The sequence below is a fragment of the Pterocles gutturalis genome, unplaced genomic scaffold, assembly GCF_000699245.1.
Source record: "Pterocles gutturalis isolate BGI_N339 unplaced genomic scaffold, ASM69924v1 scaffold26410, whole genome shotgun sequence".
Lineage (NCBI taxonomy): Eukaryota > Metazoa > Chordata > Aves > Pterocliformes > Pteroclidae > Pterocles > Pterocles gutturalis.
Window position 1 is genome coordinate 6,223 of NW_010139008.1, and position 14,166 is coordinate 20,388.

At 36.6% G+C, this 14,166-nt stretch overlaps 1 protein-coding gene across 1 annotated transcript; it reads left to right on the top strand.

The window, feature by feature from the left end:
* Nucleotides 1-3,618: 3,618 nt before the first annotated feature.
* On the top strand, nt 3,619-11,999 carry XIAP (X-linked inhibitor of apoptosis). The gene is made up of 6 exons (XM_010083224.1): nt 3,619-4,520; nt 6,560-6,659; nt 8,526-8,604; nt 9,224-9,257; nt 10,622-10,825; nt 11,806-11,999. The coding sequence occupies exons 1-6, from the start codon at nt 3,647-3,649 to the stop codon at nt 11,997-11,999; spliced, it is 1,485 nt and encodes a 494-aa protein (XP_010081526.1). The 5' UTR covers nt 3,619-3,646.
* Nucleotides 12,000-14,166: the final 2,167 nt, after the last annotated feature.

Consider the following 14,166-nt stretch of genomic DNA (forward strand, 5'->3'; position numbering starts at 1 on the left):
TTACTCCAGTCAGTTGGACTAAGACAACTGTTAAAATATCTGTATAGAAATACTATTCCTGAGCTAGTTTTAATTTTACGCTTGGAACAGTTGCTTTTTAACAGTTGTTTGCAGTAGATGGTTGGATCTTTCTGCTCCAAAAGATCAAGATTAAATAATGTGGTCTGATATAATTTAACACAGTTCCTTCATATTAGAGAGCAGATCTGTGGTGATTGGACCTTCTGTCAGTACTTACTGCTTTTCATGCTGTTTGATTGTGAGGATCGAGATAGATTGCGTACCTCCAGATAATCCAGATGTGGCAGATATTTTGGTTATTGCAGTGTTGAGGACATATTTTTTTTTTATTCACTGTGTTACCAGAAGGAGTTTTGAAGTATTAATAGCACTGTAGAAAAAAAAAAAAACCGTTTGAAAGAAAAAGAGGTGCTAATCTTGATGTTCTTAGTGATGAATGCATTATGAATAGATTTCTTTAGTTTTAGTTTTTTATTCTATTGCTTATTTCCAATTATATTTTCCCTCAATTGTTACAACTTCCAGGACAGTACATAGAGATACATTTTTTTTCTGCGTCAGATACCACTGTTAGCTCTGGCTGAAAGGCATTATTCTGTGATTCCCGTTGCAGCTGAGGGTGGTACAGATACTGAGGTACCTCTGCTAGTTTATTTTTGCCTAGTATTCACAGTTAATTAAAAGGAACAAAAAAAGTACCAACCACAGAATCACAGAATCACAGAATGTTAGAGATTGGAAGGGACCTCGAAAGATCATCTAGTCCAATCCCCCTGCCGGAGCAGGACACCTAGATCAGATCACACAAGAACGCATCCAGGCGGGCTTTGAATGTCTCCAGAGAAGGAGACTCCACAACCTCTCTGGGCAGCCTGTTCCAGTGCTCTGTCACCCTCACCGTGAAGAAGTTTTTCCTCATACTCAAGCGGAACCTCCTATGTTCCAGCTTGAACCCATTGCCCCTTGTCCTATCACTAGATGTCACAGAGAAGAGCCTGGCTCCATCCTCCTGACACTCACCCTTCACGTATTTATAAACATTAATTAGGTCACCCCTCAGTCTCCTCTTTTCCAGGCTAAAGAGACCCAGCTCCCTCAGCCTTTCCTCATAAGGGAGATGCTCCATTCCCTTCATCATCTTTGTGGCTCTGCGCTGGACTCTCTCCAGCAGTTAGTTCCCTGTCCCTCTTGAACTGAGGGGCCCAGAACTGGACACAATATTCCAGATGCGGTCTCACCAGGGCAGAGTAGAGGGGGAGGAGAACCTCTCTTGACCTACTGACCACCCCCCTTCTGATACACCCCAGGACCAATGGTGATCTTTTTGTCTCCGGTAAATTCTTGAGATCTGTCAGGCTTGAACTTTGGTCTGTCTTTACCACTGGTTTCTCTAAGGACAGGGAGGGCAAATTGAAGAGAATGGCTGAGTAGATAATATGTCAAAATTTGAATAGGATGAGATGGTTTTTCACTGTTTCTGAACTAGTTTCTATATAAATAAAATAGAAATTAAGATATACTGGTATACTGTTTTGTTTTTCAATGGATATTTTGAAAAGGAGTCTGTGTGAGGTAGGCTTTGTTTGCCTTATTTTCATAAGTCTTTAGGCATGCAGATAAGAAAACTATTATGCAGCTTACAGTATTGGAGTAATACAAATTATTTTATGAATGCAGTGTAGTAGTAATGATGATAGACCCATAAGGTCACTTGAGATCTTTACAGAAACAGTACTAGGGGATTTAAAATTATTTAAAAGGAAATAAACAAGAACTTATACACTTTTGATATAAAAATGATTGTTTTCAGTATGTATACTAAAAAATATGTATTGTGACAGCTTTCATATTACTGCATATAATTACTGATTTTTTTTTTTTCCTTCAAAGTCAAAACAAGCATATAGGTCAGATTTGTAGGTCAGTCGATGTAATTTATTCAGAAGCTATTTTTGAGTTTGCTAAGCTAAAACAGAAAACCACAGTATAACTTCTAGTGCCATTGCATTAGTCACAAGCTGACTTAGAGAAGTAATTAAAGCTGGTGCTCAGAAGTAGTCTTGTATCCATGATTATATGAAGCAGGCATGCTGGGTCTCTAATGTCATGTTTTCTCAACCTGCTTATAGCTTAATTATCTTTGTCTTGGCAAAGGATGCAGCGATCCTGCAATGCATAGTCATTTTAATGTTCCCCTCCCCCTTCTGAACTTTAAAAAAGGTTTTGTCCTTCCTGTAGAAGCTAAATCTGGTATTATATAAGCAATTATTATAATTGTAACATCTGCCTTGACCTTACAGAAAGTATAATCAATATTAATGCAGGTGTTGAGAAAGGAGCTTGTTGAGGAAGCTAAATTTTTGCTTGATGGCCTACCTTCCAAAGGTGAGGACTGGAAATAGGTACATTTCAGGATCCATATGGAAAACAAAAAAGGACACTTGTTTAAATAAATACATAATTCTGTTCTTCCTTGTATGCATTTCTTTTTGCTAATTGCTGAATTATTGCTTTGTGCTAAGAAGTCCATTTGGGCAGTATCATAATAATTTAATTTACCACTTAACAGAAGCATAAGTTTGAAATGTGTGTCAGCAGTAGCCCATGTTTTACCCAAGAGTTTCTAAGTCAGTAGTATCACTGCAGTTGCAGGACAAGAGATCATATTTTACTGTGCTCTGACTTCATCCATCTTGGGATGAAGGCAATGACGGTGTCAGTTTGTGATTCTTGCACAGGACCTGCGAGAACCAAGTTGATTTCTTTCATCCTTGTGAAAGAAGGAGCTTGTCCAAGTGGTCTCAGCAGCCTTCTAGCACAGAAGGGCATGGGGCAGGACTAGCAGTCAGTACTCACCCTGGAAAAGTGTAGGCAGGAACAGGAATGTGGGACAGGTGGTCAGGAGAATGACATTCCTTCGGGGGGAAGGGAAGAAAAGCTGAGGTGGTGCCAGAGGTGCAGGAACTTTTGATACAGAGCATAGGCAGGGCATGGGAAAGTGGAAACAGTGTGCTGGGCGTGAATGCTAGCACTGGGTAGTCCAACACACTGATCTTAAAGGCAGAGCACAGCACTTGAGTAAAATGCCCCAGTGAATCATCTGATAGTTTATTTCAGAACTGGACTGTAAAATCTTGCAAATGTGGTCTGGCTTAGGTCAGTATTTTAAATTCAGTAACTTTGTGTTTTAGGTTCAGAATCCTTTTGGCAGGGTTTTGCCCAGAGTTTTTGTTAAATAATTTGTTGATTTCATTCTTGCAATGTTTGCTAAGAAATAGAACATGCTTTTAAAGTTATAGATGTATAAACCTGTGTGTTTCCCAGTTAAATTTTTATTGGCCTGTAAAACTTCATGATTTTCCTGACTTTCTTTATGGATTTTTTTTTAATTATTATTTTGTTTTTAGTGTTGTTCTGATGTTTGCCTCTTTGTGGCACAGGAGGCAGACAAGGGTGAGATGGGAGGGAAGAGAAAGAGGTATTATTTTAATAAATACAGGATGGCTAGTTTAATTTAGCCAGTTTCCAGACTTGCATATGGGTATGATCTATTCTTCTGTCTGTGAAATTAAAACACTTATTCTTTGTTTAGGAAATCTGAAAGGAGACCCCTGCTTATGAAGAGATGACGTGTAATGGCCCAGATAACTCAGAAGCTTGTGCTGCTCCAGACACTGACCATGACCAGGAATGGGCACAGGAACACTACCGACTAGGAACTTTTGTTGAATTTCCATTTGGCTGTCCTGTTTCAGCATCAGCACTAGCACAAGCTGGCTTTGTTTATACTGGAGAAGGTGACAAAGTGAAGTGCTTCAGTTGCCGTACAACTGTTGAAGGATGGGTGCCTGGGGATTCTGCAGTTGAGACACACAAAAAGCTTTCCCCAAATTGCAAATTTATTACTGAATCTACTTTTCTGGAAAATAATGTACATCCTCTTGCCCAGAACTACCAGCATAGAACTGAAAACGGTTCCAGCAATTCAGCCCTCCCGTGTACTCTGGATGACACATCTGATCTGGAGGCAGATTACCTTTTAAGAACTAGGCAGGTTGTGGATATGTCAGATAATTTGTTTCCTAAAAACCCTGCTATGTGCAGTGAAGAGACAAGATTAAACTCTTTTCACAACTGGCCCCTCAATGGCCAGTTGACACCAACGGAATTAGCTAATGCTGGATTCTATTATACAGGTGCTGGTGATCAAGTGGCATGTTTTTGCTGTGGTGGGAAATTGAAAAACTGGGAACCCAGTGACAGAGCTTGGTCAGAACACAAAAGGCATTTTCCGAAATGCCTTTTTGTCTTGGGCCGGGATGTTGGAAATGTGCAAAGTGAATCTATTCCAGCTGAGCTTGGGAGGAGTGCTCTGAACAATGCACAGCATCCAAGGAATCCATCTATGGCAAATTACGGGAGACGTTTACAAACATTTTTAACTTGGATATATCCTGTTGACAAGGAGCAACTTGCTGAAGCTGGGTTCTATAGCACAGGTAAGCCAGACTTTAAAATGGGTAATATATAAAATTTCATTGTAAATCATGAGTGTCTTGTTATGAAAAAATAAGTTTTTTAAAATTCTAATATGGAATGATATACCAGAATTTCTTTACTCTGTAAACTACTTTTCATAGTTCTTGTGTAAAATGATATTAGCAAAGTATAAACTTGGTCATAAATTAATTTTTAGCAGTAAAATATTAGTGTGTTTTCCTTGCCTGCTAAAACCCTCATAATACATCTTTCACAGTGACAATTACTGAAGCTAATATTTTCTAAAAAATTAAGCTCTGTCCTCCATATATCTACCTTAGGTCTAAGGATTGGGTTTGTGGCCCATACAGGAGCCTATGACCAAGACAATCCAGGTTGTGTGCCATTTTATTTAGTTAACACATTTTTGCATTATCATTCGGACACCTGAAACTAGCAAATACCATTAGTAGCCACTGTAAAAGCTTTATGCAGACAGTGACTGTAGTGGAAGAGCTTTTACTCTTGGACATGTAGTGTATGACTTGGATAAGACTCCAACATCTTTATGCACTGGTTTCCCAATTAGATTGAATGGTGCAGCGCCGTTCAAGCTCTTTGAAATTCTTCACTGAGAGATGCTGTACAAGTGCAAAGTGTTGCTCTTATTAGGTCACAAAGAAAAGGGGATTATCTGGGATAATTTCTTGTTCTTAATTGGCTTCTCTCTTAGTAGCTCTTGGAAGAACTTTTAAATCTGATTCCATTTGTTTTGCTTGTGGCCCTAAATAAACCCTTTGATATATTCTTGTATGGGTGATACATGGGCAATATTTATACCCAGTAGAACTGAGTTTATTGTTTTTTTTCTTGTATTCCTGAAAGTACCTAGCTTCCCACAGCTGAGTGAGATCTGTGTTGTGGAGGTGCAGTAAACGGGCACCAGTTTATCACACCCGATGGCTGTTCAAGTGACTTCTGTGAAAACTCTAGTTTCCTGTGGCCTGAGAATGATTTAGGTCTGTAGGAAAAATCTATCCATGCCTCCTTTCATGTCAATGAACACAATATCTAAGCAGTTTCTGGCACAGTCTTTGATTATAGTAGGCATAGTGCTAGAACAAAGAGAATGCAATTCCTCCTAACATCTCCTCAGTTGGTTATGCTGCTGCTGTATAGGGCCCATGAATCTTAATGGTGAAATGGAGGACCAAAAAGGCACGTAAACATCCTTAATTCTTTGTGGTAGACTACTTCATGACTTGTTTACCAGTGCATTGAGCTATTTGATAATAGATTATTTTTAGCTTTTGCTTTTTATCTGTATACTTACTTGCTAAAATAAAATTCAGGAATATTCCACGTGACTCTTGCTTTGTATTTTTTAAACTCAACTCTCTCCTGAACATTTGTTTCACATCGTATGTATTATGTCCTCCTTGAAAATGGAGTTCTTTTTAGTTACAGTTGCTAATCAATAAAATAAATACTTTTCCTTACGGAAACTGGAAAATGAGGAGGTGATTGGTGACAGCCAAGATGGCTTCATTAAGATCAAATTGTGCCTGATAAATTTGGTGGCCTTCTACGATGGCTTTACAGCATTGGTGTATAAGGGAGGAGCAACTGACATAATCTGTCTGGACTTGTGCAAAGCATTTGACACTGTCCCACATGACATCCTTGTCTCTAGATTGGAGAGACATGGATTTGACGGATGGACTGCTTGGTGCATAGGGAATTGGGTGGATGGTCGCACTCAGAGTTGTGGTCAACGATTTGATGTCCCAGTGGAGACTAGTGACGAGTGGTGTTCCTTAGGGGTCAGTACTGGGACCAGTGTTGTTTAACGTCTTTGTTGGAGACATGGACAGTGGGATCTCCATGACAGTGGGAAGGTGTCCCTGCCCATGGCAGGGGGGTTGGAACTCGATGATCTTTAAGGTCCCTTCCAACCCAAACTATTCTATGATTTTTCTTAATAATGTAACTTTTTAGTTGAAAACTTACTGTTACACCTACTAGAAATATGTAACTTCATTCTCATGTCTTTCCTTAGGTAATGGTGATCATGTGTTGTGTTTCCACTGTGGTGGAGGATTGCAAGAGTGGAAGGAAAATGAAGACCCATGGGATCAACATGCCAAATGGTTTCCTGGGTAAGAGACTTCTTACTGTTTTCTTTTTGCATATCTGAGTCAGTATATTATGTTTTAATGACAGAGCATACTAATAACGGTTTCAGAAAGTAGACTATGACTTAACATTGTTTAGATTTATGAAAATAATATTTTTTTTTTCTATTGCCCTCCTCCACTTCCTTCTCCTTCATTTTTGTCATGTAGGCACCAAAGGAATGTCAGGTTTTTTCCAGAGTTTGTTTTTTCTTTTAAATAAGCAGAGAGATTTTAAGGAATCTTTTGCACGGGGTTCCTATTTTTGTTGTTCCATCTGTTCTACCTTCTGTAGTCCTGCTGTTATATGTATAATCATCAACATGTGCTTTAATGTTATGTTAGAGGCCTCAAAAGAGGACATGAACCTCATGTTGTCTTTGAGAGGTAGGAGGGAGTTCTAAAGTGTGTGGGAAAGAGAACCAAATCCTCGAGAGGCTGAGGCCACAACTGACTCATTAGAGGTGGTAAGTCTGAAAGGTTGCCCTGAAATTATACCATCTGAATAACCTTACTTTTAAGTAAGTGGTGTTTGTCAGATTGTTTGTAGGAATTATTAAAGAGAAGAGAAGATTTCTGTGTCTGGATTTAACTGATGTCTCAGCTAGCAGAATCATGAAGTTTTGTTAATATGTATCTGATTTTTTTCCTCATTATCCAAGCACTACCTTCTAATTGTTATTTTAATAGCTTTATAGGTGCCAAAGTTTGTACCTTATGTCAGGATACAAAGTAACTAAACTTCTGTAACGGTGCAAACAAACTTGAAGTCAGTATAGCAGTACTGAATTCAAAACATACTTCTGCATAATTTTGAAGGATTGAGGATTCCAGACCGAGTCGTTTTTAGAAAGACTGCCAATTTTGTCTGAAATCTGTCTTGAGAAAAGGAGTAGTATATGACTCACTGTTTCTTACAAGTGCTGTAAGAAAGCTTACAAGCTGTCCAAGTACAATGACTTAGTTACTTGTATAACATTGATGAAAAATGTGTTAGCTGCCAAATTTGTCTTCTCTGGTGAAAGGCGCTCTGGAAGCTGGAAGTTAGTGTTTATGCATTAGCTGATCCTTTTTTCAGTAGAGGTACAGGAAGACTTTAAATTATTAGTCTCTGCCACTTGAAAGACATGCCATTCCAAGTTTTTGGCTTGGTACAGTGAATGGTTAAGACACGTTTTCTTGTTACATTTCACTCCTTATATGGGTTTGATTTGATTTTAAGTTGCTTAAATTATGTCAGATTTGACTACTTCCCCTCAGATCATTAACTGTCTTACCTGGAGTTCTTGTTTGCACATCAGCTTCAGTGGCAGTGTGTCAGTTTGGGAGCGTGCTGTGTCTATGACCTGCTGAAGGTGAAGTAACTGCTGAAGCTGGAGAACTATTGTCAAGGAGTTATGGCATTCCCTAAATCTTCTGGTGGGGAGAGCTCTGCCCTCCCAGTGGCTGGGACTGGTTGGAAAATAGTGAAAGCAAGCACATAAGGCCCCTGTCTGACCAGTGACTGCTTTGCTTTGATTGCAAAAGACTAAAAGAGCCAACATTTTACGTAATGTTTGTTTTTAATTGGAGTCTTTACTTTTATAAATCTATGGGCATCAGCTGTCATGGCCAACAACTCTTAGGTTTCTATTTCTCCAAAAATGTGAAAAAGATAAGTACTGCTGAAGTGATAAGGATGTTTTAAGAAATGTTTAAGTGACATCACTGATGTTGGCTAAATATTTAGAGATTTCAACAGCAAGCATTCTGAATGATGTCGGAAATGTATGGAAGCTTTGCAAATTTATATAGTCAATTTTTATTTGGTGCTTATGCAGTTTTATTATAACTAAATATTTTCATTTATAGGTGCAGATTTGTGAGCAAGGAAAAGGGGATAGAATTTATAAATAATGTTCACTTAAGAGATGGATGTAGGGATTCAACAGTAAGTGTCTTGCTTATTAATCAAATATCATTTTGTTAAAATAGAGAACAAGCTTAACATAACTTTCATATAATTCAGTCCCCCTGCTGCTTCTTTCATTGGCAGAAAGTGAAAGACATCAAAGTTTGTCTTGGTTCTGTCACTCAGGGTGTATGGATCTTCCAGTCCTCCTTAGTTAGGTTCTGGATCACAAGTAGGGTACTGTGTATCTGTTGTATACTTGGTACTGAACAAGTGCTATTTTTTTTATAGCCTGGGAACCTAAAGTTTATGATGAATAATTTCCTTATTCAAGTGTAGCAGATGATTTTTCTTTTCTTGTTGGTAGAGCATTGTTGAACTTGTATGCAGTCACTAAATAGTAAACCCAATGTTATTTTGGAATTCTTCAATAGACTGTACATACTATTATAGCAAAGATGGTTTAAAATGAAAATTTAAAACAATATGAAAGACATAACAAAACACTGATCCCTTTGCAGTTGTTCAGAATAGATTTAATAGCTTTAGTCAATAAAAATAGCTGAGATCAAACAGCTATTTTCTGTCTTATAATTGTGGAGGTTTCCTTCTACCTTCTCCAGAATTGTAATTTTGTCTGTTTATATTTCATTTTTAGGCAGAAGCTGCTGAAGGGACAATACTTCCTAAAGGTATCTGTATAGGAAAAAAAATTAAAATAAACAGCTCTCTTATTTTAGAATATCCATATTTGCATATATAGTAAACAAAATGGTTAATTTTTAAAGTAACCCTATTAGATTTTTAGATAGAGCATGACGGGGAAATTGGTGGATGATACTCTTCCATTGCTTCATTGCTTCTAAAGAATTGCAAAATGAATTTTATTTGTCTTTGGGGAAATCTAATCATGGTTGGATAAATATTGTAAAGATTGTAAAGCATGAAAGGAATAAATACAGGATGCAGTCTTATTTTTATAGCTAGTAAGTATGCATCAAGTATTGACTTAGTAGTGATGTGGGATGAATGTTAAAGAATACTGAAATGAAACAATCATTGCTGCCTTTCACGAGGCAGGAAGAGTTGGTCTGTTTAATAGCAAAGACTAGAAAGCTGAGAAAGCTGAAATAGCTTGTTATGTGTTCCAGCATTACACATTCCTGCAATGTTTTTCACAATTGCCAAGTAATAAAGAGACAAGACACTTAAAGGGGTAGTGGGAAGACAGTCAAGCAGCTTCATCCCAGGGAATGACAGCTGTTGCTAATAAGAGTGGTTATACAAAACCCATTTTAAAAATCTCTCACACACTGCTGATTTATGAGAGTGAAAATCTGGTTAAAAATTTTGCTCTTTGAACAATCTTGTTAATTAAAGAAGAAATTACTAATTTATATGTAATAGAAGAACTGGAAATAAGAAACACCACTACCAAATCTATTCAAAAAATTACATGGAAAAGAGGAAGGAGAAGGTCCAACAGACTGAAAAATGGTTTCCCAAAGTAGTGTTATGTGTTATCGTGGATAAGCTTACTTGCTTGCTGATTGTGTAGTGTTTTGGTTTTGTGAATTCAAATTATTTCTTGGTTTTTATCAATACATGTATGTTTTTTTTTCTTCCCTGAACTGAATTAAAATTAATGTAGTGTTACCAAATACGTTATCTACTGTGCCTTGGAATTTTAGATGAATATCAATTAACGCTCAGCTATAGAATTTGTGTTGTTAATTATATGAGACATTTAAGAAGTTGAAGTACTTGATTTGAATAGCAAATCTAGGAGGATTTCTGTGTTATAAATAGATGAAGGGAGTCTGGGAAAGTTAGGATGAAAGACGTCTCACATCTGCAGATTTGGGTGTTTTGACAATGCAGTTTTTACAACTAGAAAAATTCTCAAATTGGAAATACAGTTCCAGATGAGATGTTTAGCTAGATATTTGGCTAAATATTTGCAAAGGTGTCTTAGAGTATTATAGTGAATACTGTCCAGTAATTAGCTTCATCCTTGATAAATTGTTGTTTGTTTGTTTTTAATTTCTTGTTTTAGATTATCTCTTACAGAATCCTTTGGTACAAAGTGCCATAGACATGGGTTTCAGTTTGTCTGAGATTAGGAACACCATGGAAAAGAAATTGCAGATGTCTGGAGAAAGTCACACATCTGTTGAGGATCTGGTAGCAGACTTAAGTGCTCAAAAAGAAAATACAAGGGAAGAAGAACGAAATGAAATCTCAGTTGAGGAAGATGAGCGTATTCAGTTACAAAACCTCTGTGTGTACTTCCATATCAGCTCTTTAGTCTATGAAATATCTCTTATGGTTATCTGTTTATTCTGCCCTCAGATCCAAGTCTTACTTAAGGTGAAGTTACAGTATTGTAACTTAAAGAGACTTCTCTTTGGACATGAAAAAAAAAACCAACCCCTCAGGAGACTTCTAGTTTAAGACAAGTATATGAATGAACCCATAGGGAGGGAAAAGACCATCTGGTTGGCATGATAGGCAGAGATCTTACCAGCCCACTCTTTTTAATAAGATTTTTAATGGACATCATGGGAACAAAAAGAACTTGCAATGAAGATGGACATTATTTTTGTGGTTGGCTGTGCAGAGCTTTCCCCAAGCGGCAGGAGAAGGCTTTAGAAGTTTGCATTTTCAGATGGGGCATACTGGAATAATAAAGAGCTCATGTACAATGCAAAATTGATTCTTTCTGTATTACAATTTCTTAAGCTTTTGAAGTATGGACATTTTGAAAATGGGGGTAGGGAAGGAAATCACATCCTCATTCTTTTCCTTGGGGAAACACTCTGTAAAAAAAAAAAATCCAAATTACTTAACCAGTATCAACGAGCTTTTCCCTCACCTTCTGTACAAGTTTTGGGAAAGTTGTTGATGGGCAGTCTGTGAAAAGAAGGGTTCCTGACTGAAGTAAGCATATCCTAAATTCTGCAGATATTCAAGCTCTTGAGAATATAGATAGCTGCATTCCCTGCGTGTATTGGCCTGGGAGATGTAATGAGATGAGAGGGGGGGTGAGGGTGGGAAAGAGGATTCCATGCTGCAGCTTGGTTTCCTATCCCTTGTAATTTTTTTTTCTTTTTAAAGGTGTGACCTTTAAATCATATGAAGAAAACCTTGTCCTTGTGTATAAAGAAAAAAAAAAAAAGAGAGAGATATTCAATGGTACTAAGTATGTTAACTTCTTTTTATGTGTTTTTTTTTCCTTAGATCTCAGTACTGAAGAGAAGTTAAGACGCTTGCAGGAAGAAAAACTTTGTAAAATCTGTATGGCTAAAGACATATCAGTAGTCCTCATTCCCTGTGGTCACCTAGTTGCCTGTAAGGAATGTGCTGAAGCACTTGAAAAATGCCCTCTGTGTCGTACAAATATTATGAAAAAACAGGAAATTTTTATGTATTAGTGAAGAATACAGTACTGTGGATGCAAATGTTTCCTGCTTTAAATATGTATCATGTAATGTAAAAAAATACAGTTAATTCTAGGATGTAATCATATGGCCGTATTTAGATTTTTCTGCTGTCAAACTCTACATACATTTTAAAAATTATTTCCCTTAAGTGAATTTTTTGTATGTAAAAACCAATAATGAAAGGCAAATATATGCATTCTGTAACTTCAATTCATAGACCTGATTTGGGAAAGCCTAAGTCATGCAAAGCTTTATTTATGTGATCATTCCTTAGCTTCTCTTTGGTAGGACTCTGTGTGACTGAAGTTTATGCAAATACAGTTGTATAGAGAGTCCATCCTATCTAAAAATTTGTAAATAAGCGAATGTAATAAATTATTATATACATGTATACATATCTGAGTTTTAGCTTCTCAAAAATATTATGTAAGATGAAAAATGTCTTATTTCTGTTCCTTTGGTTGTGACATAATTCAGAGAATGTGCGTAAACCTGCTGCTGCAATATTTTACCTTATGTTTCCTATTGCTACTCTGTAAGTTTGTCTGTTTTGATATATAATTCCTGTCTCCCTATTTATTTTTTATGGTTTAGATGTATAAATTTGCTCAGTAAACTGGTTTTAGCCATCATTTTTCACAAAAATCCCTCTGTATATAAAATGTGCAATAATTTCCTTCCTTAAGAGAGAAATCAACAGAAATGAAGGAGATTTTACATACCTTGTGCCCTTCATTAAAGGAGCAGTCTAATTTTAAAATTGGCCCCCTACGCAAAAAGGTGTTCATTGATTTTTTTTTTTTTTTTTTTTTTTTTTCCCCTTGGGATTTTTTTTAACATTTAGCATTATCCTACTCATTTATCTGCTAAGACTTTGCAGTGTTTCTGTTTGTCTCTTTTTTCATAACAGAAGATTAAACTCTGTCTCCACGAAAATGCCTTAATTTTTTTAATTCACAAGTAATGTTAGAAATCTTTCATTTTTGTTCTTGTCAGTTTGCAGTACTTAAAATAAAAAGCTAAGGTGACCCTCAGTAGAATAGTTCTTAAACTACTTGAGAAACTATTTCTTACTGGACTGATCCTCAGTTTTCCAGTTAAAAAGTATCATAGCTTTGTATTTAAGTACAGCTGGTTTACGATCACTTTACTTAATTATGTGACTTCCTTATTTTGTGGAGCTACTAGTATGTACATATTTTTATCTTTGAGTCCAACACACTAATAGATGTAGAATATAGAATATACAGAATATAGTTTTTCATGTGATAAAAGTTTTAAATTCAATACACAGAAATTTAATGTCTACTTTTTCTATTTTTTTAAATATGTGATGTGATTATATGCTGCTGTAATGTTATGAATATTTAAAATAAACTGCAACCCAGTTGTTCCTTGATCAGCACATTTGATTCTCACATGAGAAAAAAAAAAAATCAGAAGGTTACTTTCTGTTGCTTTTTCATTTTGAATTTCAACTGTTACTAATTTAACCTGAATGTTATTAAGGATAACAAATATATTTTAATTGGAGAGGAATTTAAATCTATTGTTTGTATAAATTAAAGTTCATTAATTATAAAATTAAAATATGTTAATTTGGCTGGTTTTTGTAATAAATTAGAATTTGGTTCTTAGGAATGCATGATGACTAAAAATTCATAAAGAATTCATCACAGAAGGTTTTTATTTTTGCCTTTTCGTGCCTGTGTGAAGGGTTTAGTGCTTGAGATAATTCATGCATACGGGGATTTTTCAGGACAGATACGGACTGGCAATTCCAGCAGGCTTGTTTCTAGCTCCGTTTTCACTTACAGGGAGGTGTTTCTGTACTTTTCAAGGGAAATTAAAGGGGGGGTGTGTTTGCCTATGAGCTGGTGTATCTTGCCTGAAATAGCTCGTTCAGTTAATGTGGCAAGCCATGGTATGGTGACTTGCTCAAGCAGATGGTTTGTTACCTAACCTTGACCTAAGTCATGTGAGAGACACTATCTGCATGAGCTGGATCCAACTCGCAGCCTGCAGAACTTGGCATGCAGCTCAACAAAGCCCTGTCTGGGAGAGAGATTGACTAAATTTTTCTTAGAGCTATTACAAAACTAAATCCTAGTAAGGAGGTGATTTTGGATGTAAATATAGTATGTAAACTGTCCAGGAA